Source organism: Corvus cornix, chromosome 7 (assembly GCF_000738735.6).
Source record: "Corvus cornix cornix isolate S_Up_H32 chromosome 7, ASM73873v5, whole genome shotgun sequence".
Taxonomy (NCBI): Eukaryota; Metazoa; Chordata; class Aves; order Passeriformes; family Corvidae; genus Corvus; species Corvus cornix.
In genome coordinates, this window is record NC_046337.1 from 4,967,510 (window position 1) to 4,993,118 (window position 25,609).

Genomic DNA, 25,609 nt, shown 5'->3' on the forward strand with positions numbered 1-25,609 from the left:
CTTTGTTATATCCTATCTCTGGTATCCCAGCGTTTTCCTCAGTTCTCATTCATGTAAAGAAAGAAATACAAGACAAGCAAACCTGGTTTGTAAGATATTTTTAGCTGTAAGCTGCTACAAGAGATCTTTCAACCCAGAAAAAAATAAAGTTTTCAGATTTGTGAAAGGGAGAGCCTTACAAACATGCAAAATATTTTGCATTAAAAAAATTAATTATGTTTCTTTATATTTGGTAGAAATAGAGTAAGAAGAGAAAGATGAACATTCAAGTAGCAATCAGAGGTTAAGATTGGATAAATTTAAAAAAAATCTAGACTTTCTTCACGTGTAGAAAGGCAATGCTAAAAAATGGATTTAGCATGCTTGAGAACTAAATAATTCTTTATGAAGAGTGAGAAGATATATATTGCATGTTCAGATAACTGAAATGAATGGCTGTCATCTCTGGCTTCTGTGTATTACTGACTAGATCTTGGTATTTCTATTGGATGTGGAAGGAGAAATAAAATAGTTAAATGTCACTGTGATGTTATCTGTCATTGGTGTTACAACTCATTTTGTGAGCAAATACTCTAGTTAGAGATTGCAGACTTCACTAGAAGTATTTTAATAAATATAGGATATATTTCAGGGTTGAAACTTAATCTTTCACAAAGCTACAGAATGAAAATACAAGAGTGTCATAAGTTTGGGAGGAATACTTTCGTGTTTCGTAATGTTAAGTATTTTTAATTGTTTGCCAGTGCAAGTATTTGAAATACCATGATCAAAATATCATGGACTGTAATATTGAAAAATATCATAGAAAACAAAGTATTTTGGGAGAAAACTTCTTACAGTCATGCCATTGGCAGAGAATAAGGAACAAACGCAAAAGGCAGACTTGCAATGACCAGATTTTTGAGTGCACACAACTCAACTGCAACACCAGTCTTGATATGCAAATGTAGTTTTATCAGTCTGGTTCCAGAGCCACACCTAAAACTACAGAGAAAATGCAGCAGTTTGGCCCATGGCATCAAACCTAACACCTCTAATTTGTGCTTCACCAGCAGAGTAATCAGGTTGATTGAAGCTGCTGTTTCTGTCAGTTATTAGCAGCCCTCGAGTTGCCATGAGAGCAGAGTGAAGCTGCTCTGACATGTTATGACTTTGCCTAACGGAAATTTTAAAAATTTCCAGTGAAATATCACAGTGACAAGTAATTTTAAATATGTCATTGAGGCTTTTACAAAGCAAACTTCCCCCCCCCCCCACGAAAATGTCACTGATAACTTTTTAATTTACTTCATTTCATCTCAGCCCTTAGAAGCTGAACGAATTATTCAAGAGTTGCTCACAGAAAACACAGAGGCAGCTCCTTCCTGCTGGAGGAGCTCAGGATGTTCATGTATCTCTAAGAGGCTTTGCCTCCAATGCTTCTCTGTAACTAGAAAAGCTCATTGAAAATATACAACATGAAGGAAATTTCCCTCAGGTTAGCATTATAGGCTTTATAATGTTTTACCTCATATGAGTAAACTTCCAATTGAATACATGAGTAGGTGAAAATTTAAATCAAAGTGCAAAGTTTTCTGTCTTAAATTATTATATGTAAAAAAACTTTTGAGAAATACATATTTTTTTACATTTTTCAAATCAATAGTCTAGTGGTATACTGTGATCTGATCTTTTGTAAAGCAATCTTAGAGATAAATTCAAGGAAAAGTTAGAAAAGTTTTTGAGATTTAGTGCACTAATACCCTCTCTTCAAACAACCTTCTGAATTTTATATTTTTTAACTTTATATGACAGTTTATACACTGCATATTTTAATTTCATCAAATTTAAGATTAAGGTGTGAATGTATAAATAGACGCTTAAAGAATGTTATGAGAAATAAATTATTCCTGAAAGCAACATTTCAAATATTACGGTTGCTCGTTATTAAATGTATCCAGCAACATCATCTTGTATTTAGTGGAAGTCTTTCCCATTTTGGCTCTTTGTTTGCAATGCTGTAAATATTATTCACCTTAATTACAGATAAAAAAACTTGTGGACCTCATGAGTTCCAGTGCAAAAACAACAACTGCATTCCAGATCATTGGAGATGTGACAGCCAAAATGATTGTGGAGATAATTCTGATGAAGAAAACTGTAGTAAGTAGCTTTTACCTCAGTCCATGTTATAACAGAGTCAGTTTAGCAATGTGCAAGAGGAAGCTTTTGAATTTTGATAAAACTCACGGGCATGTTTTCATTCCACACACTCTGATCTGCTGAAAATCAGTTGACCACAGCTGAAAATGTCCCTTGCTGTATTTCTCCACTTCTATTCACTCTCACAAAGAGCTGTGTTAGTGTGAAAAAATGCCTGACTTCCAACTGCTCAATAATCTGGTGAATTAAAATCAAGTATTGCAATTAGTTTACCTTTTGCCAGTTGGTTACGTATCACATTTCTTATCTCTGAAAAAGAACCATAAACACTGTTCAGAGGTAACGTGGTAAGCATTTGTTAACAAGGAATTTTGATCGAACACTACCTGCTCGTTACATTCATTATATTCTTGAGATGATTTGCCTTGTTTCATATTGAGAAGTCAATTTCTGTAGTACTTAATTGCATTGAGAAGTAGATGTGGTTATTCAAAGCAGCTCATGTACCCAGTTCTCTCCTACCCATGAGGGATCTGAAGGCCTAATAAATCTCTGTAATACCACTTCCAGGGAGTTAATTTCCATCTGGTTCTCAGGAAGAAAGGAAAAATTTGTAATGGTTTTATCTGATAATTATTGTCTTTATAAAATATTTCAAGAGGGACATTCCCTAAATAATTCTGAAGTGCCTCCTCTTGACAATTTCTGTGATTTTTTTCTTTGGTACTCAGAAATCCAATAAGTTAATATCTTGTTCTTGCAAATAATTTTGAATACACATTCCTGATGTATGCCGTGAGTGTATATTTGGTATCTTCAAGGTAATGATTTAGAAAGCTTAATAAATTAGGCATTCTAATGCTGAGTAAATGCTGCTGCCCCTTTCTCCAGTTCGAGATGTGGTGTCCGTAGGTACAGAGTGTCTCATTCTGCTTGGGAGGTTAAAGTGGATTTGTCTGCCTGGTAATTACTACCTGCATTGAAAATGTTGTGAGTTTTATTCAAGCAAGCAATAGTGCTGTGGTTTTTCATATGCAAGTGTTTCATATAAAAGGGAAAATGTCCTGTGGCTCAGTAATCACTCAGAGCCTTTTGTTGTTACACTCGGGGGGTTGGCACCCTAAAGCTTCCTTAGCTTTGTGGGAGATTTTACTTTAGAATTGGTTATTGGTGTCAGTTTTCTGTATTACAAGTAGCAAGAAAGTATTTTATGTTCTTTTATTCTCGTGTAGAAAACAAATAGAGAGTCATAGTTTTGCTATAGCAGTGTTAATCTACAGAACTGGGTAGTCTGTTGAAATTTTGGAAAAAAAAACAACAAATCCAAAACTTCCACAAAATATTATTGCTCTTTGCAAGATAAGTGTTGAGTATCACATTTGGAATTAGCCATGTGTGTGACTGACCCAGCAGTAATATTTTTCTTCCCTAAAGTTCAGATCATTATGCTACAAAGTGATATAAAAAAGTTCAAATAATGAGAGAATAATAATGTTTGTTTTTTAAAAAAAAAGTTATGAAGTTTCCAGCTTTGTGTTCATATCAATAGCTAAGTTATATATTCATTTCTTGGTCCTTCTCTTGACTTGCAGATAAAGAAATTTGTCATTAATCGAATTAGTGAGTTGAGAGTGCCCAGACACGGAAGGTGAATCAAACTAAAGGGTGTTAGTTTGGGTTTTTTTACATTTTTTTTGGTTGTGAAATGCACACTTATATTCTAACTACCGATTCTACTATTTAAATTAAGCACAATAGGCTGGCACAGTTTTAAAATTCAAAGTCTTGGGAGCACTGGGACAGTACATAATACTGTTCAGCTGTTTGAAATAGTTGTATAAAATTTTTATAGACCATCAAGCCACTTATAGAATAAAGTGTAATGAAACAAATACATATGAAATTAGAACTTCAAAAGCATTTGACAAAATATGTTACATTGCACAGCGAGATAAATTGTTCATGGCATACATGAATATAATATACAAAGGGCTGTCAGGGAACTGTATCAGAAAATGAGTTGTTTCTTAAGAATGCAGAATGAATTCACAGAATTATAGAAATTAAGCTCAAGCATTTACACTTTTCTATGCAGTTTCTTCACATGCAAGAAATTCACTCTTCTGCTGAAGTTATCAGAAGTGCAACAATACACGTTAAAAAAACCTGTATGGGTGTGAAAAATTATTGGTGCTGTCATGCAAATCATTGTGCCTGTTATAACTTTGGTATTTAACTGTATTTGTCTTACAGTCTATTGTTCTTTAACTATATTTGGACACTGTGAAATAAGAGTTATTAGCATGGATATTGGTACATAATCAGTCTGCAATGAGAAATGTAGGATACATTGTTAATTCTTCTGAGGTAATATCTCTCTGGAGGGAGAATTTGCTTTCAGAGTTTATTTTTTTTTTAAATAAATTAGAGCAAAAAATAGTGTTTCTTCTTCCAGGAAACTCCAAAAAAAGAAAATTCCGTAGTAATGAATATTATTCTATAATCTATCTTGTTCCCGCTGAAAAGAAGGCACTAGTAATTTTTTTTTTTAATTAATGTGATTAAAGAAAACGTACTGTAAACTTGAAGCACAGCAAACATAATAATGTTGTAGCAAGACATGAATTCAGTCAGTGTACAAATATTAATGCTGCTAGAAGTCCTTCCCAATGCTCTTTTATTGCTTCTACAAGTTGCCAAGAAAACAAATTAGTGAATTTTGTCCTGGGATGAGTTTGTATCCCAAATGCTTTTCTTGGGAAGGAGTTTCAGTGATTTTACAAAGCAGAAGCTAAAGAGTGCTGTTCTTCACGGGTTATACAGAAGTCCATTTATGCTTATTCCTTCAGTACTGTTCTGTATTAATATTTATTCCTTTCACTAACAATCTGAGTACTGATGGAAAAGTTCTTTGCTGTGTTCATATGTAAATCACAGAGCTGGATCCCAGCAGCAGAAGAAATATTTCTTGCAAACAGAGAATTGAGTACTTAGCTCTTTGTGTACATTTTCCCAGTATCAAATCTCTGCTTATAAATAATTTATTAGCAGTATAGCAAAAGTATTTGCTTATATTTTTCTAATCAATATGGAAACATGACAGTTTTGGTGGGGTTTTTTGCATGTGAATGGCTTTTCCCACAAATTATTTCCTTTATATATTTTATCATATCATGAAATTCTCCTTCTTGGCCTGTGTACAGCAAAAAGAATCAAACATCTGGGATTTGCTAAAGCTTACACTTTGAAAAAAAAAAATCTGAGGCCACATAAATGCCAGCCTTTGATTTGCTGAAATATAACATTTCTGGAGAATTGATGTAATGACTGTAGATCTACTTTTAAAATTACTTTCCTACAACTTCAAAATTAAAATTTGTGCCTACCTGGAAAATGAAATTTCTCATAAAAAATTTCAAACAGAGTCATTTTGATTCTTTTTTATGAAGTAAAGAGTGGGGAAAAGGCAGTGGCAAAGTTGATTAAAATGATTTCTTTCCTGAAACAGGTTTTGATTTTTATAAAACCTGGAAAAAAACCCCACTTACACTGAATTCAACTTTGTTAGATCCATGCTAGTCATGTCTGGTGTATTCTCATGCTGGTATTTACCAAATTCTTCTCAGTTTTCTTTCTAATTTTGTGTTTTCTTTCCTTGATCAGTATGTTATGCTTTATAAAAGCACTCATGCTTGCACCTTCCATAACGCATGCATTACTCAATTTATTCCTGTCCATTCCTTCTGTCCATTGCTACTGTCTGCTCTGTCTCTTCTCTTTTTTTTTTTTTCATCCTCCTTCCTTTGGTTCAGTCACTTTCATTTGCTGTTTCCCATGTCTCTGCTGAAAAAGTCTTGATAATAAATCCTTATTCTTGATTTTACATCATTTACATACTGCATTGTGTACTGTGATGGAAATAATCCCACAAATAATCCTTGTTTGCCTTTTAAGTCCTTTTTTCTCCAAAAACCCTCTGACTGGCAGATCTAAATTGCATATAGAGAATTGCTTAATTTCTCCTAAATCCCCAGTACCTCTCTATCTTTGTTTAATCTGATGTCCAGCGCACAGAAAATGTCTTTTGTAGTGGTCCTCATTTTCAGGAGGAAAGTACATGATGTTCTGCTGAGGGAATCTTCCACAGAGGCCCCCCTTGCCAATGTTTTTTGTCAGCAGTAGTGAAAACTTTTATTTTACTTGAAACACCAAACTTTTGAGTTCCATCTGGTATCTCAATGCCATTCCCCTGGATGCTGAGCACAGGGGAAGCTGACTCTTGATGCACACACACACTCATTAAAAGGTATGTGATAAATTATGTGCTACTGTGTGATGGAAAGCCAAAAATCTGGTCAGTACTAATTACATTGGATATTAAGCCATGCAAAAGGTGTTTCTGGTGTCTGGTACGTATCTCACAAACCCTACTGACATACATGCATTGAAATTAATAAAATATATATAGTCAACATCATGTGATTTTCCAAAGAAATTTCATAGAACTGAAATGTTGGAAAGTAATGAAAGTATTTTCATTACTGTCTTACTATATGTAAATGAAATCTAGTTACATGATGTTGTGGAATAAAATCCTACAGAAAAACTGGTCCTTATCATTTGCAAGCTAATTGTTTTGAGTTTTTCATGTTTATTCATTGATTGATTGGGGGTTTCTATGTATAAAATATTTAATGAAAATGCTAATAAACCTAGGGTTGTTTGGTTTGGTTTTTTTTCAGAGCCTCAAACGTGCACTTTGAAAGACTTTCTTTGTGCAAATGGAGACTGTGTTTCAGCAAGATTCTGGTGTGATGGAGACTATGACTGTGCAGATGGCTCAGATGAGGTAGGCATCTTCCAGAAAAAGTATTTCTTTAGGGAATTAGTAGTTTTATATTGTTGGAGAATGGATTCCTGCATACAAATTTTTTTAAAGGCAGCAGTAGGAACTCTATACATGAATCCATGTATGCAAATACCATTACTAAATTAAACCTAAACCTCTTGAAGGAACTATTCTAAAAAGAGAACATGCAAATAAATCAAGTAACGTTTAACAGTATTCTGCATGTTTATGTCCCAGCAATGGTTTGAACCTCTTCCTATCCTGGAAATATTTTGTGTCCTGATTGGGAAACCATTCTTTTTACATGCAGCAATGGTTTGGTTTGAGAGATTTTTTTTTTTTGAGAGAACAATGTAGCCTGTTTGTTGTGCATCAGAAGCTCATGGGATAGTACTTTGCTGGTTTTCTGTTCTATATTTTTTCCCTTTTTTCCCCTTCTCCTTTCCTTTCAATACAAAACCTCAGGTGTTTCCCTACTATCTAGAGGGTGCAAGCCACCTTACTTAAATCATATCCACAAATATATTTCATATCACAAGACTTTAATAACTGTGTCTTTCATAACCTGTAGGATTATAGGCTGTGACTTCTGTGACCAGGTGCATATTTACCAATGTTTATATTAAACTCTTGCTCTTGTGTATTGGCTGTTTCTTTTGTACCAGAGGTATTGTGAAACAGGCTGCTCAAGGGATCAGTTCCAGTGCTCCAATGGCCAGTGCATCTCAGCAAAATGGACATGTGATGGTCATGAGGACTGCAAACTTGGGGATGACGAGAAAAATTGTGAACCAGGTATTGTTTGAAATAATGCTGAAATATAAAATGAAGCCAGGAATAAATCAGAATGAAAGAAGAAAATAAATCATCAAATCAAAATTTCTTGGGCACTAGAAGTAGCAAGAAAGTGCAAAAATAATCTGAAATACTTTACCTTTTGAGTTTGCATCATTGTGTCTTCCAGCTGGTATTTTGGGAACCCTAGTTACATACAACTCTGCAATGTGAAGATTGTTGGGTCATGGGTATTTAATTTAATTATTTTGAATTGTAATTTGATAATAAATATTCAACATATAAAATTCTGCTCTGAAAACATCAGTAAATCTTGGCATGTACTGAAGAGTTTTACTTCATGGTCTTCATTCAAAGTTTCATAGTCCTTATGCAAAGATTTTGTCTGCTAAATTATTATTATTATTTTATTTTATTTTATTTTTGCTTTCTTGGAAAATACAGTTATTTCTGCAGGAGTTTTCCTAATTTTTTTGTAAGCTTCATGTAGATAGATGTAACTGGTAAAAGCCAGTTTAAAACTCTCCCGATTTACAGTGCAACAAAAATATCCACCTTTATATTTAAAAATCCTGCTTAATATTTATGTATTTTAATTGTAATAATGCATAATTTCCAAAAAGATTTTTTCCTATAAATTTAGCTTATTCAATTATAAATTACCTAAATTTAGCTAGACTGCCCATTTTAAGGGATGCAATTTTTAAAATATATTCATTCTATGAATATATGCATGTGTGTGGTTGCCTTTGTTACCAAGTGTAAGGAGAAAACAACATTAACTTTCTAAGTGGTAAAACACAAATACCTTCTCACTATCATTTTACAGTTTACTTAGGATGCAACAATTCGGCTTTGTCAAATATTTTATCATAGTTCATGAAAGTGCTCAGACACAACTTTGCTCACTCTATTAACCAGAAGAAAGCTTAAAATTAAAAATCAACTTATTCATAGATTGTCTTTTTCTTCATGCTAAAATATGTGTTTGTAACCAGCATCTCCAACCTGCTCTTCAAGTGAGTACGTGTGTGCAAGTGGGGGCTGCGTTTCGGCGTCTTTGAAATGCAACGGAGAGTTCGACTGTGCTGATGGATCTGATGAGGTACCTGACACATTTCTGGTGATTTTTTTTTTTCCCCCCCAAAGTTTTTGTAAACTTTTTAGGCCTCAAAATAACTGAAAGGGCAAATAGGGTTTTCTTGCATCCACTGAGTACTGTCAAATAACTTAGCCCATGCTTTTGTGTTTCTGTGCTCTCAGGACAGGCTTTGGAGTGGACAAATTTGTTTTCTCGAAGTCAAACCCCGAGCGTGATTCTGGGGCAGTTTCCATCAGGGACTGCTCCCTCCTGGCAGCATAGACAAGCTTGTTGTTGCTCTCATTCATTAATACAAAGCTCATGTCTGTGTTCACACAGATGGATTGTGTAACAGAATGTAAAGAGGATCAGTTTCGGTGCAGAAATAAGGCCTACTGTATTCCTGTGCGATGGCTTTGTGACGGGATCCATGACTGTGTGGATGGCAGTGATGAAGAAAACTGTGACCAAGGCAAGAGACACTTTCCTAAAAGAGTTTATTGGACTTTTTATGAATACACACATTGCAAATTAGTAGTGCCCTGGCCATTATGAGTGGAGACAGGAAAGTTCTGTGACCTCTTTTGACAAAGACAGCACAGCAGCTTAACAAGTGATCTGCAGGAATAAGCAAAACTTAGGTTGTTTATGACTTGTTCCTCCTTTGTATTTCCCTCCCCAGTGATGAAAAGGTCATGTTGTTACTGGAAGGATATTCTTTTTCATCAAGGAAACCAGCAGTAAATTTGGCTAATTTAAACTTTTATAGGCTACCATAAATTACAGAGCCATGCACAATAAATTACACAGCTGTGCAATATATTGAACAGTTGCTAAATAAGTCATCTTAAGAGCCTGGGTTTCTGTTTATTTCATGGAATCACAGAACACTTTGGATTGGAAGAGACCTTAAAGATCATCTCATTCCAACCCTCTGCCATGGGCAAGGATACCTTCCGCTATCCCAGGTTGCTCCAAGCCCCATCCAACGTGGCCTTGAACATTCCCAGAGATGGGACATCCACAACTTCTCTGGGCAACTCTGGGCCTCACCTTCTTTTTTATGTTTGTGTTCATCCAGGAGCAACTTTTTTATGTTTGTGTCTGTTCATCCACAGACTCCTTCTGGCACATTTTGACTTTGCCTTTGTTGGGATACATCACTTCTGGGCTTACATGGTGATGGCTTGGATATCAGCCAGGCTCTCCTGGGTCCCTCTTCCCTCCAGGGCTTTCCCAAGCAGATCCTTGAAGAAACCCAGTGTAAGGAGCTTGCTGTGCACCCTCCTTGCAGCCCTAAGGGTCTTTAATTCCCCTATTCCATGGTCACTGTAGCCCAGGCTGCCCTTGAGCTTCAGGTTCCCCACCAGCCCCTCTTCTTAGTCTAATTAAAGAAGTTTTTTCTAAAGAATAATTTGAGTTGGCATTTTGTCATCATCTTGGTTTTCTCCCTGGATTTTTCTTTTCTTTTCCTTCAGAGTGGGTAGTTCTGTATGTTAGCCATCTACAGTCACATGATGTGTGCATAAATTCGAAGCATAGTGAAGTACAATATGTGATAATAATCAGATATAAAACAAACATAGTAAAATATCCTTTCCTTATTTTAAGTCTATTATGCAATACTTAAGACTAAGAGGGAAAAAAAAAAAGTCATGTGGGGATGATTAAGTTTGAAAGAGAGACCAGGAAATTCAGAAAATGGGAAGAATATTCCAGAGGTGTTTAGATGCAAGAAGACAGATAACAAAATTAAAAAAAAAAAAAAAGAAAAAAAACCCAACATCTAGTCCATTTTAAAACTGCTTTTAAAATATCTGGACTGTATCTCTTTAAAACCCAATGAAGTGTAAGTAAAGAGTAACACACTTATTTTATCTGATGCCCACGTTATTCTTTGGGTAGCATAATGGAGCTTCTGTGAACTGCAAATTGCTTATAATGCAATAAGAAGCCTATTCCTGGTTGGTTATTGCTATCATACTTTGTATTTATGTCACAATTATGATTCTGTTGCAGAAATCTATTTTATAAAGGAATTATGACAGGCAGAGCAATCACATGAAACAAATGCCAGTTTATCTCACTGATAACTGATTTTTTCATCTTTGGAAATACAGCAAACACAAATGGAGTTTTATTCTACGGCATTCTAAAATAATATCCATAATATTTATCTGTGGCCCACTGTGCATGTTTATAAAAATAACTCTCTTCAATCTTATTAAACAACTAGAATGATGGTTATATTGTGATTGCACACACAATTATTTGGATTCATGCCTTTCATCATGAAGAGTACTTGAATTTTATATATTTTCCTTGGATAATTATACAGGATATTTCTGTTAATGTTCATAAGTTATATATGCCATGGGAGTGAATTATACCTGGTAGCAGAGTGTGAGAGTTCAAACATCCTTCTATGCAATGGGCATTTTATGGAAATTAATTTTGGGGGGAAAAACGTTCAGCTATTCTGAATCTTTAAAGCAAAAGAAAGCCTTCTGTTGATTTTAATGAGGTGTGAACAGGGCACTGAACGAACGAGTAAAAAGCCATGGAAGCCTGATCTAGCCCTTAGAGTGGGGGTAATGCAGTGAGGTGTAAGCCACAGTGAGAGCTTTGGCACTATCATATAAAATTTCATTGTTTCCTCCTCTGCAGATACACAGCTTTATTTCTTTTATGCTCCACTCATCCCAGGAAACTGAAAATCCAGTTACCATAAAAATGTGTTTTATAGGAAATTAATTGCAAGAACTTTCCATAACTTTGTTGATTGGTAGTGATAAAATTTAGTCGTAATTGTGAAAGAAGTTCCTTTTTACCATGACACACGTTAAAACTGAATCCACCTTGAACTAATTTTTAAAGCCTGAGCACTCCGCCCTAGAACATTTTCCCTCACCCTGTGCTCCCTTTTGTTAGATGATTCAAAATTTAGTACATCCTGAAGTTGCATGGAAGATTTTATTCTTGCTGCTTTCTGTGTTCAATAAATATCCTGGTGAAACATTTCAGAAGTTACAGAAAGGAAGATCCTGTCAGAGGTCACCTCATCTTATCTGCTCTGTGCCAACATGGCTGGACCTTTCCTAATTACAGCATTTAGAGGTGATGGTGATTACAAACCTGGCCGGGTCTGGTGCTCCTCAGGTGAAGAAAAAGGTGCTGCCTCATGGCTAATGGGCTGCAATCACTTTGTCTCTGATGTGTGACTCAGAGAGTGGGGTAGGAATAAGTGGAGGATCAGACATTCATGTGAAACAAAGCTGGACTGAGGTGGCTTTTCACATGTTTGGCCCTATTTCTGTTTAGATTGTTCTCTGATGGCCCAAATTACTGAAGTACCAGCCAGGCCTTTGCTGAGAGGCTGCATCACCAAAGAGAGTCGCAGACGGGGAGTTTAAACATCTCCTGGCAAAATGCAAGTGCAACATGCCCAGCTGCTCACTCGTTGGTGTCTTTGGTACCTGCATTCAGTAATTCCCAGCCAGCAGTCAGTAAAAGGAAGTGTTTGGGCAAGGAAGAGGTTTTTGAATGAGTATTCCTCTGCCTCTCCAACCCATTCCTTTGGGATCTGTAAATGTAGTTATGCTACCTGTGCTATTCTCTGCAAATAGTGTGTGATAACTGGCTGTACTAGTTTTATCAAAAACTGACATTCTTTCCTCTTTTTGTTTTCCTGACTTTTTTTTGTCATCTTTTCATCTTCCCAGGGGGAAATATATGTAGAGCTGATGAATTTTTGTGCAACAATTCCCTCTGCAAACTACATTTTTGGGTTTGTGATGGTGAGGATGACTGTGGAGATAACTCTGATGAAGTTGCTGAAATGTGTGGTATGACATTACATTTTTCAGAGTTTTTTTATATAATAAAGCAAGAATGACGTGTAAGATACACAAATATATAAAGGCACGTGTGTCTTAAATTTTGTTTGTTTTGCTTTTAGACGACAAGCTTAAAATACGGGATATAGTTTTCTTTTGTTACTGCTTTTCATATAATTTCAGATATTTGATATTTTTGAGACATTATTATTTTCTGTAGGAAACCCACAGAGGGGAAAAAGTTCCTTGTATGATGTAATATTGAGCATCATTACTCTTCCTACTTCCTCTGTTTTAATTCTGCCATATTTACTGATTCTAAAAAAATGGTATAAATTACCCTTATCACACAAATTCTCTAAATGAAGAGCTTACAGTGCCGACACATATCTGGCTTTGATGATGTGTTATTAAAAAAGTATTAATAGTTGGGTAACAGCTGATTCTTTTCTTTGCTGCACAGTAAAGTTTCCCTGCCCTCCAACGAGGCCATACAGATGTAGAAACAACAGGGTTTGTCTGCGGCCTGAGCAGATTTGCAATGAGGTCGATGACTGTGGGGATAACTCGGATGAAGATCACTGTGGTAGGTGATATTACCTTTCAAGGCATTCAGATCAAACACCTTGAAGGCAAACTTTGTTACAGAGATCTGCTTGTCCTTCAGTAAAGCTTAACTGGAGGTTAGTAGGTCAGAATTTGAAACCAAAAGAAAGTAAGCTTGAAATAATTTCCAGTGGCTTAATGCTTTGTGGTCATTCCCATTTGTGTGTGTCTAAAATAATCTGAGAATCTTGAATACTGATTTATTTTTCTCTTATTAATCTGTAATTATGTAGATAAAATCACGTATAAAGCCAGACCGTGTAAGAAGGATGAGTTTGCTTGCAATGACAAGAAATGCATTCCCATGGAGCTGCAGTGTGATTGGTTTGATGACTGTGGAGATGGCTCCGATGAGCAAGACTGCAAAATAAGTGAGTTGGGCTGGCAAGATTTGTTTTCTTGATTGTAGCAGAACAGAAACAATTAACTGAGATATTCATCTGAGCAAAACCTATTGAACAATCTAGAACTCAGTTTAATGTAGTTCATTCTTTTAGTTAGAAATGGATGGAATTCTGTACCACTAGAGCAAGGCAAATCTTATAGCAATTCAACTTGTGGAGGTTTTTTGGAGTAGTTACGAGTTCTTTACAAAATTTAAGTACAAATTGATTGTATTTTGTATCATATTTGCAGCAAGAAAAATTTTAGTATTAAATTGGTGTGAAACATAGTATCTCAGTTAAATACTGTCATTTCATGAAATGTAATAGATTAAATTATGCAGATGTAGATAAACACTGTGAAGTCATTAATTTGTTAAAAATTTACCTGATACTCTTTAAACAGAAAGATAAATTTGTTATTTGTTGTTGTTACTTTAGGTCTCATTTTTAACACTTTAAACAAATCTATCAGGGATTTTTTAGACATTTTATTTATGTTTAGGTGTCTCTGAATATACATGTGAAGATAATGTGAATCCTTGTGGAGATGATGCATTCTGTAATCAAACAAAATCATCCCTTTTGTGTCAGTGTAAACCTGGATTTCAAAGAAACAGGAGGAACAGACAATGTGAAGGTACAGATATTTTCCATCTTCCCTTGTTGTAAAGTATTAAAAGTCAACCATGTAGTCAGTTTTCTATGCTAGAGAAGGAGATACAGATCATGGTTTTGTTTGTTTGGGTTTTTTGGGGTTTTTTTTCCCACAGAGTAAAAGCTGTTTCGTTGCTGTGGGATTAAGAAATCAACAGGATTTACAAGATGTAGATTCATACATTTTACCTGGAGAGGTTATCAAAAATTTAACATTAGTTGTGAATGTAAAAAGGTTCAAGTCAGGCTGTTAAATAATTAAGGAGTAAATGGATTTTTTAAAGTCTAGTAGATTATTTAACATTGCTGTTGAGGCTGGCATATGAGAGTATTTTGAGATGCTTAAAATAATGAAGATGCATAACACAAAACTGAAATCAAAGTAAACTGAAAGATGTAGTCTTAATAGATATGATGCCATACTGGTGAGCAGGAAAACACAGCTGTTATAATGAAAAGGTTGATGGGAAAGATAAGTTAAATCTGCCTTCCCAAAGAATGGGTTGTGAATTCATTTTCTTACTGGTGAGCAGTAATTGACAGAAGTTCAGGTCACTTCCATGGGACTATCAAAGTGAATATAGCCTTCATTTTTTGGCTCTTAAGAAAAAAGTGTAAAGAGGAGCTTTTCCAATAAGGATAATGATGTAGTTTTGGCTGTAGCAGAGGAAGGTATGTTAGACATAACTGTGGCACATGTTTTCATTTTCAAAGCTGCTTTCAAGTTCTAGAGATGAGAGGTTGACAAATGATAGAGAACTAAAATAAAAAATTATCTGAGATATGTTGACTGCAGTGGAAATAACATCAGTGATTAATGTGAAGGGTTTCCTTTTGTTGTTGCAAGATCCAGCACTGCTTGTGAGTTGACTTTGTTCATCTCCTTTGTTCCATGATTTTATGAACACGTTAAATAATTGTGTATTAAACTGCAGGTATACAAATTACAATTGTTTTCTTCATAGATATCAATGAGTGCATGGTATTTGGTGCCTGCTCCCAACACTGCCATAATTTAAAGGGCTCTTACAGATGTGCGTGTGAGAAAAATTACAAGGAAAGGAATAACAGTTGCATAGCAAAAGGTAAGGCTGTAAAAATCAAAGTAGACAGTACTGTCATTTGTTATCTACACTGTCCACATTTTTTGGAAGGAAATTTGCCATGGGAAGTCCATATTAATGAGTCATTAGTATTTCACACATAACATGGACTCTCTCAGGGTCTTTCATCATTGCCTGTTACTAAAGAAATCAGATTATGACATGGGAACAAACAGGGTTACTAATTGAAGATAATGGTTTGTTTTTATAGGAACACAGACACAATTCTGAGGGCTTATAATTTAAAAATCTGGGAATCATTATCCTAAATCTGAATTTTTCACAAGCTTCATTTTCATTGTAATACAGTTCATGCTTCCCTCTTTCCTTCATTGATATTTACTTTAACCAAACTCCTCTTTGTTCTTGCATTTATCAGGAGGAAGGGAACAAATGTTTGATATTTCATACTCACAAGGAGTAAATGTGTTGGACAGACATTTTAAGTTGATTCTCTATGGGTAAATGTGATATGAATGGGGGAAAAAAATAATTTGAATACATTCTGAAGTATCCAGCAGATTTTAAACTTTCTCAAAACACAATGAATTGATGTCAGAGAGCATTTTCTTATGAATAATATACTTCACATCTGGATCAAGATGGTATCTGGCTATCTGAAATGAGGAGATGTAAGGCACGACTGCACGGGTCCTGTTGCAGTCAATTTCCAAACTTCACTGCCTTCACTAAAGATAAAACAATTCCACTTCTAATTTCTAGTTGAGAAATTTAAAAATCTTTATTGACAGCTCTGTGTTCCTTTAATATATACATGTAGGACCCTCTAAAGACAGCATGCATATAAAAATATGGGATTCATATGGGCTTAATGCATAATATCCTGTATTTTTTGGATACCACTTAAAAATGTTCAAATTCTTATATTGCATGCTCCTTAAAATATAGTCCTGGGTGTCACACTGTGACCTTGAAGAGCACTGAGGTTGATATGTTGATATCAGAGCATCAAAAATTGCATTTATTGCCCAGAGTGTGGGTGTTTTTGCAATCTTCAACAGCCAGAAAATTTAACATAAGAAGTGATATCAGCTAAACACCGAGAAGCTACTTGAGTTAAACTCACTGATTTTGCATTAGTTGACATTTACCTTATTTTTGTTTCATTATAATAATCCCTAGGCTCTGAAGATCAAGTTCTCTATGTTGCTAATGACACTGACATCCTGGGTTTTGCATATCCGTTCAACTACAGTGATGCTCATCAGCAAATATCACATATTGAACACAATTCAAGGATAACTGGAATGGATGCATATTTTCAAGGGGATATGATTGTTTGGAGCACTCAGTTTAATCCAGGAGGGATTTTCTACAGAAAACTTCACGACAGAGAGAGAAGGCAGAGTAACAGTGGCTTGATAGTAAGTGATCAAAATCAAAGATTAAATCACACAAATTCCATTCAGTTTATTTTGCTGTTCTGACTGTAATAGCATGTGCTGATTTAGTAAACTAAAATGTCTGTCTGAGAATGATTTTATTTCACTGATATATATGGTTACTAAAGCCTTTCTGTTCAAGACTGACAGATTTGGTAGAGTCTCCAAGACAACACAATTGCAGGATTTAAAAAACTTTCCTACAGAGAAATAATCACTATATTAGAAGCTTGGAAAGTCTGTATACCATCAAGATTTTTTTATTTCAAGAGAGGAAAGGGAAGAATGTAATATCTATGTAAGAAGAAAGCCATGAATTTCAAATCCTTGGAAGACAGAAAATGCTGATAGGCTAAACACAAGCTTAATTTCTACAGTGATCATATAGACAATAATATTGGCAAAGTTATGATGTATATTTAAACATTAGAACAATTATTATTTCTGCCTGTATTTGTTGAACTGCATAGTGTCTTATTTTGAATACACATAAATGTAAGTTTGGACTTCACAACAGAAATGTGAATTTTTATAAGCTTCGGTAATTTCAAATGGTCTTTACTTGAAAATAAAATAAATGCAGGTTGTTACTCATTTTACCTAAAATATTTCTACAAAATTCTCTGGGATGTGATAGTACTGAACTCAAGATAACAATGTGGTCAAGGCTGTAAATTTAGATTTTGGGTTTTTTACTCTTTATTGAGTTTGATAGCAGAGTAGAATTTTTAGTTTTTTCTTGCCCAGTAGTAAATCCAGTTAGAAAAAACACCTGTCTGGCTGTTTCATGTTTCCTTAAATTTAGGAGAGGTAACAGTGATGACCTTCCATCCTGTGACTGCTTTTTTACACCCAGCTGAATAAACAGGAGTAGCAGCAGTAGCCCAATCTTTCATCTATAATTCATACACGTCTGAAGCCACTACTGAGTATCTTCCATCCAAGGATATTTCCTCTCCAAATGAATTACATTCCTGACCTTTGACACCAGCAGGGCAAAAAGCCTCAGGATGGACCCTGAAGATACCTTGAGTCTGTTATGGCATCTTTATGAGTGGTTAAAAACCAATACTTCCACCTGCCTAGCAGAAGGGTTTGGATTTTGTTGAGAGAAAGTGAATGTAAAGTAGATCTGAAGTACAAAATAATTCCTAGAATTTCTAGTAGGTCGGCTCTGTCATCTGAGATTTGCAGAAGGATACTCATATTGAAGATTGGAATAATTCTACTGTGGTGTTTTTCTCATTTAAATGTGGTGTGTATTTGTGCTTAAAAAATCCTGATACACAGGATTTTCTCTTAGACCATTATTAGAAAGTAATGAACTTGTAAAGCCTTGTGAAATTAAAGTGTTGTAATAACAGGTGGTGCTGTTGTTTGTTTATTTGCATTCTATTTTGGGGTAATGTGTAGATGCATTCTGCAATAAGAGCAGTCTGCTGACCCACAGCCTCTCTGACGGGTCTTTCTTACAGGTCTGTAAAACTCAGCATGAGCTTCCTTCAGACTTCTTCATAGTCCAGGGGTTGAAATTGTCACAGCTGATGTGTCATTGTCTCCCTGTTTATACTAATAGAGATAAAATAGTCTTAGAACTGTTTTCCTAACGCACTGAAATTTTTTTTGGTTTTCATATCTTTTTCACTGTTATCTGAGAATACTTTTTAGTCACTTCCTTTTCGATTCAAAGATATTGAAAAAATGATGGTTTTCTTTATACCCCATGTTCCCGTCTCCTCAGTGCAGGTAGGTCCTTGTGACAACTCTTGATCCAAGCCAGACAAAGCTTTTTTACAAATCTGAATGTGGAAAATGCACACACTGTATTTGAATATATCTTGGACACTTCTCATTTATATTTGTGAAACATTTGCTTCTTATTGTGCTTAACTATTCAGTTATTTTCCCAGTATTATCTCATTAATATTCAAATATTGTTGCCTTATTTGCTGGTGATCATTAGGTTAATTGGTTTTATAGTGTTGCTTTAATATTGTCACCGAAATTTGGTTTTAAAAAGCTTGAGAATTTCTTAATTTTAACCCAAGTTTTTTTTAATGGGTAAGTTTCAAAGGTTACATTATAACTTTTGTATCTAGACTTTGATATGTAAATCAGAACAGTAAACTTGAACAAAGTCACCTGCATTTTCAGGTAATTACATTAATGCAAAAATCCATCTCAACTGAAATTGCTCCGTGGAATTAGCATATCAAGAGCCTTCCTCAGAGAATAGTTTTAAGTAGCTCTCTTATTTTTCACAGAAAAGGGGTTTAAGACTGGTACAAATTCAAGCATTAAAGGAAATAGTAAATATCAACTCTTCAGAGTTTATTGACAGATGCAGAAGAGGATTTCATCCCAATCGAGTTCAGACAGTCAGAGTGAATTGGTGATGACTGGAGCAGCTGTTTGCTGCCTAATCCTTGGAGAGACACAGGGAAGTTATCTGAGGTGAATCTCAACGCAGAGCAACCCCACGCTTCAGCGCGAGTGCTTTATTTTATGGACGAGGGCAAAAAGATGAACATGAAAATAATGATACTATCTAAGAGGAAGAAAAGCATAGGTTTTGTGGTGTATCCAGTGGGAATATTGGCAGCCTGCTCCAGCCCTAGTGTTCTGAGAACTTCACAGGGACCCTTAAGCACTCTTGGGACACATCCACTCGTGTTGTCCTAACACTTGCCCCAGGGTCCAGTGGAATGCAGTGTGTCCTGTGAATGCAAACTACTTCCAGACCATTTTCTCTAAATAGCATGGGTTTATGGTTTTCCTTAGAGCTACAGCTCTGTCTGGATGAAGTTTATGTACTTAGGAGACTTTCTGGAATCAGCTGGTTGGGATTTATAAATGATCCTACACTCTGTAATACAAATGGTGGTTTGGTGAACCACTGCGCCCATTGGGACGCTCATATGTCAAGGAAAATGTTGTGTTTCAGTGGGCAAAAGTCTAAAAGTTTTGTTGTTTCTCATTTCTTTTTACTGTTCTATTAATATAACATTAGATAATGTATTATTTTTAAATGAAGATATTTTAAGTAAAATAAAACATTCTTTTACTTTGTTCCATAGCAATTCCATACCCAAATTATCTGCAAAATAAATAAGATAAAATATTGCTTCATATGTGCTTATGATACAAACTAGAGTTGTCATCTACTTTGGGGACTTAAAATTTTTCTGTAATCTACCATTATATGAAAATGGTTGCCAGATCCAAGCTGTTACTGCAGTTTCTTTTTTTGGCTGGTTGGCTGGTTTGGGGGTTGATTTTTTTGTTGGTTTTTTGGTTTTCAGTTTTTTGTTATTAATTCTTTACCTTGAGAACAGAATTTACAAAAGACAGCAGTTCTGATCAAAAGTCATTGAGCTGATGTGTTCTCTAGCTGTGCAGAGACTTCCAAATTGTAAAAGGCAATTAGGTTTCAAACCCCAATTTTTCTAATATGTTGTTGTACATTATATTTAGCATCAAAGTGGGCTAAAATCACTGTAGAAAACATTAATGTGATTTTCTTCCTGTATTTTCATCCTTATTTTGTATGCAGAATTCTTCTTCAAAATTAGCATAATCCAAATAAGCTATTAGGTAAGAGCTCATTTCCAGCAAGTAATTTTACTAGACAGTGTGAGAAGATGCATAAGACCTCAGAACTATCACGTAGCTGAAACTTAATGAACACAACTGGAAATTACACAGCCATAGCATCAGCTAGTGGGTTTTTTTCTCTTTTATAAATCTCTTACACCACATGGCTCCCTGCCATTTTTTCTCCTTGTCTCCTTCTTCATTTGATCTTTTATATTCCCCCCAGAATTACTGGAATTTCACCTTTCCTGTCTGGTTGAGGAGAAGGAGTCAGTGTTCCTCAGCAACCCCATCCTTGTTTCAGACTCTTAAGGATGTCCCTTTTAGGATGTCTCATCTGTATCTAGAACCAGCTTGTTTGGGAGCCATCTCTCATTCTGCTTGGTAACTCCCATCCTGGTCTTTCCAGGCTCTCAAAAAACAGTTTAATTGTAAACTGTGGGTTTGAACAGTCAAAAAAAAAAAAAAAGGTGAGAGGCTTTTCTGGCCATGACAGCTGCTCTCCTTTTAAAAGAGTATTTGGTTCCAGCATTGTAAGCCAGTGCCATTAATCCTTTCACTATCCAAAGAGATCTCCAGGTATGAGAGGTTTCTACACTCAGGTGCCTGAATATTGCCCAGAATTAAAAGGAGTTTAGATTAAAAATACCATCGGTTTTATATGAAAATACCCTTTTTTTTTTTGTATCTGGTCCTTTCTGTGAATGTTGCTGAATGAATATAACAAAAACTCTTTGTTATATACAAATGCTACACTTACTGAAAACTAATTTTCTGTTATTTGTGAAAGTATGTGCTGCCACTGTCATCATTGCATACCAAAGAATTATGATACAGTATTTTCTTAAAAAATCAACTGTGACCCTGTTTTTAAAGGAATACTGTTTTGTGGATGCAGTGATTGATTTTGCTGCTTCACTATTCCTCTAAATCAAAAATCAAGGTTCTATATATCTATAAAACATCCCTTCTGTGACATTTTTGCAGAATTAAAAGTTTACGAACAATGAACACTCTAAATTCACCCTCGTGGTCCTATTATTTCACCTAGAGAATGAAATGACCTTTATTTTATGATGAAAATAGTCTACAGATGTCTTGTGGTATTAGGGAACTCTGACACTTGAGGAAAAACAAGTTATTTTAGGATTTTCTTTCCTAGTTTTCAGCTATGTAGCTTAGTAGCATTCCATTGCTTCATTTTTTTAAGGAATACATGTTTTTTGTTCATAATTTAACTTGATGTCATTATAGGTAAATAGGCAAATAATTGTACATGTGTTTAGCTCATGCTGGTCTTGAATTTTTTATGATATGCTGCATTCATGTTAGAGTTGATTAATCCTATTTTACAGGTGCTACTCGTTTCTGCAGGAATGCCAGTAAACTTTAGAGAAACTCGTTCATATAGATCTCCTATCTGCAATATCCTTAGGACCATCTCTTAGATCTAGGCCTTAATGATCATGGAAAAACATCATTATGGAGATCCTGCAGTTGATAAATTTAATGTTATAATCATCCAAGCCTCTTTTACATGTGAAGCTGAATATTCAGGAATACAGAGGGAATTTTCTGCAGTTTTCTAATTGCAGTGATTTTCTTTATCCTTGGCAGCTGTGCCTCAGGATGGGCTCTCCTGCTGTTTTCACTGAGGCCTTTGGGATGGATCACCATACCATGCTTCTGCATGGACTAAAACAGCTGTCTAATCTTAAAACTTCCTTTTCCTTTGGTTTTGAATTACAGTCCATGAAACTTATTTGCTTCAGTACCAATAGTTCAAGTAGTTGATGCCAAAGTGACTTTTCCGTAATGTGGGTAGCCTTAAACCTGAGAAAACAGATTTGAAGCATTGACTTCTTCTGCATTGCATAGAAGTGTCAGCAGATCCCTTAGAGCTGGACTCCTGCAGGTGCAGTTTATGCCTTTCCAGTGCAGTGTTTCTGATGTTTCACTGTAAAAAATTACATGAAAATTACACGAAAAAATTACCCTGTGGCTGTGCAGCTGCTGTGAAAGACCATTTCCACAAACCTGACTGCAACATCTCATCTTTTTAGTGTCCAGAGTTCAAAAGGCCAAGGGGCATTGCTGTGGACTGGGTGGCTGGGAATGTTTACTGGACTGATCACTCCCGAATGCATTGGTTCAGCTACTACACGACTCACTGGACCAGCCTGAGGTACTCCATCAATGTGGGACAGCTGAAGGGACCAAACTGCACCAGGCTCCTCACCAGCATTGCAGGAGAACCATATGCAATTGCTGTAAATCCCAAAAAGGGGTATGTATCCCTCAGCATCGCTCTGGTTTGGTAATTGAGATAAAATTGCAAAATGGAGCAAGGGAAAGAAAATGATGTCTACAAGTGTCTACATTTTTCCAAGTCGTTCATTCAACTTTCCTGCTCAGTTTACCTAAATGCAAACCAAGATCTCCCATCTCTTCCAGGAAGGTTGAAAGGCTCACAATAATTTAGTGTCAGTGAAGTGTTTTGAGGTTCTGTGTAGGCATTCAGCTTAATTTTGTGTTTAATACTTTCAGGATGATGTACTGGACCGTTATTGGGGACCGGTCTCACATAGAGGAATCATCTATGGATGGTACTCTGAGAAGGATATTGGTTCAAAAGAACCTGCAAAGACCTACAGGTAAACACCTTATTTTTCCCAAATACTTGGTCCTCACTAACTCAGATTTCAGTTTTTCAGTTAAAAAAACTCAAACAAACTGACAAAACACCCAAGAAACTTGCATTTTCCTGTATGTACTGCCTGAAAATACTTCAGTAACATCCTTCTGTGCTATTCTTGCTTTACTTCATGGTAGGAAATAGATGTTTATGGAGTCTTTTAATTTTTTTGTCAGATATTTCACACAGGCCCATGTAGAGGGAATGCAAAGAAAGAGTTCAAACCTTTAATATTTCCTCCCAAATAGGACTTTACTAATATTGCTTGAACTGCTCTTAAATTTATTACCACATATGTCTTTCCTATTTTAAATAAGAGGGAGTGAGAGTTGGAGCATTTGGGCTTGACTTTGTAGGATTTACATAGAAATAACTATCACTGGAGTGTTATATGTATAAAACAAATATAAATACTTTTTTTTATCTCTGATACCGTGCAAGATACATTGAGAATGCTAGTTATTCACTAATTTGTATTTAAATATTCTCATTAAAATGCGAAGAATAACTTAAAGCTGGAGAGTGGGGACTGCTTCTAAACCATGCCCCTTACAGGTGCCATGCATCACACAGAGCTGACACATTGTGATTGCCTTTTACCAGAAATTATTCTCTTTAGCCATATCCCTGAATATCAGTGTTTCTTTTAAAGAGGGGTTTTTTTAATGGAGTTTTACATGTAAACATATTTCACTGGTCTGTGAGTCAGATTTTCTCCACTTCCTCTCATCTCTCTGTAGCTGATTAATTTATGACCTTAAGAGGAGTATTTTTGCGGTTATGTATAATTTCTTTTGATGTATTTTTTCTGGCTTACCTACTTACATAAGTAGGAAGAAAAATACCTTTTCCCATTCTTATTAAAGATGCACTGCAACTTCAAAAGCTCAGAATGAAATTATTTTATGGTTCCAGTATTTTCTTCAGACTGAAGTTTTTGACGTGACCTAAAATGGATATTAACCATTTAATGTTCCTCTGTGAAGCACGGACTACTCGATTTAACTATTTAATTATTGCCTAGAGGCTGGGTATTCATAATGCCATCTATCTTTTATTCACTTTTGTTTTCATATATAGATGAATATATATATGTATATGCATATATATATATATCTGCCAGCATTGCTGTTTCAGTCTTGCAGCTGTAATGTAATGAAAATAATCTGATTTTTAATTCTGTAAGACCGCATGTGAAGTATTGGTGATAAAAATGAGAACACAATTACATATGTGTGGAAACAGGGTACAAAGGCTCCATGAATTCTGAATGCCTTGTTTTTCACACAGGATCACACTGGTGCAATTGGCATATTAGATTTTGGTTGGGAGAACAGGTTAGAGGATTTGATTCTATACTTAATTCCCACCTGGTATTTATATCCCTACCTGCTGAGGAGAACGGGTTAGAAAAGGTGCTGACCTTGGGCAGAGTAAGGTAAAGAAAGCAAAAAACTGTAGTTGCCCCAAGGGGAAGGTTTAAGAGAGAGTTCTTATATTTTATTCTCCTCAGTTTCCAGTCAAGTCTTTTCATTGTCACAATATTTGGTATCCAGAAGAATATGAATGACATAAAGATGCAGAGTTACATAAAAATGTTAATTTTTTTTCAGGTTTTATGTACCTATTTGAACTTTATCTCCTTTGTAGGTCTCGTAGTTGATCAGTTCAGTCAGCGCTTGTTCTGGGCTGATTTTGAGTTATCTGTTATTGGCAGTGTTCTTTTTGATGGGTCCGATTCAGTTGTGTCTGTGAGCACGAAACAAGGTATGGAGAGCCTTGGTATAACATGATTCCTATTTTATTTGATTTGATTTGGCTGAAGTTTACTATTTAGATAAACTATATAAGCAAAAATCAGTGATTATTAAGTAATATTTTGTGGTTTTGTTTGGCAATGCTTCAAAGATTATCTAAACAGGTGTTCTAGATAAAATAGTTTTAGCTTTAGGATAATCTAAGAAAATTACCTTAGGGGAACAAAGATTCATTGATAATGTGCAGATCTCCAAGTTTAGGTATTATTGAATAACACTGTGGTTAATATTTAGGCTTGGTCTCACTTGGGCTTATATCAGAGCTGCCTGCACTGAGTGGGAGTTTTAGGGGTTATAGAACAGTTGGTCTGAATTGGTTTTGGGAAAAATAATGGCCTTGACTTCAGGTCAGTGAGTAATCACAGACTTCTGCTAACAGAATGGGAATTAAGAAAGTTCCTTTTGATAAAAAGGGAGATTTTGGTTTCATAGAGTTGCACGATGGCTTTTTGACAGTTGGTTAAGTAAGAAATTTATGAAATTTGAGTAGAAAAGAGAAGGAATACATTTAAAAAAATATTTAAAAGCAGGCTTTTGGGGAGGATTGCTTAGTGGGCAGCTGGTTCTGGAAAATCATCAGGGTGATATTTTATATCTGGTGCTATTGAGTGTTTTAACACAGAATTCACCAGGGTATTCTGGAATATA

At 35.4% G+C, this 25,609-nt stretch overlaps 1 protein-coding gene across 1 annotated transcript in view; it reads left to right on the forward strand.

Moving 5' to 3' along the window:
* Positions 1–25,609, forward strand: part of LRP1B (LDL receptor related protein 1B) — a 636,888-nt gene that overhangs the window by 566,251 nt on the left and 45,028 nt on the right. The window contains exons 67-80 of the mRNA XM_039555091.1: positions 2,026–2,142; positions 6,885–6,991; positions 7,657–7,786; positions 8,785–8,891; positions 9,207–9,339; positions 12,590–12,712; positions 13,167–13,289; positions 13,543–13,680; positions 14,198–14,332; positions 15,315–15,434; positions 16,596–16,837; positions 22,513–22,736; positions 22,997–23,103; positions 24,795–24,911. Coding sequence (XP_039411025.1) covers positions 2,026–2,142; positions 6,885–6,991; positions 7,657–7,786; positions 8,785–8,891; positions 9,207–9,339; positions 12,590–12,712; positions 13,167–13,289; positions 13,543–13,680; positions 14,198–14,332; positions 15,315–15,434; positions 16,596–16,837; positions 22,513–22,736; positions 22,997–23,103; positions 24,795–24,911 — 1,923 coding nt within the window. The remainder of the gene's footprint in view (positions 1–2,025; positions 2,143–6,884; positions 6,992–7,656; positions 7,787–8,784; positions 8,892–9,206; positions 9,340–12,589; positions 12,713–13,166; positions 13,290–13,542; positions 13,681–14,197; positions 14,333–15,314; positions 15,435–16,595; positions 16,838–22,512; positions 22,737–22,996; positions 23,104–24,794; positions 24,912–25,609) is intronic.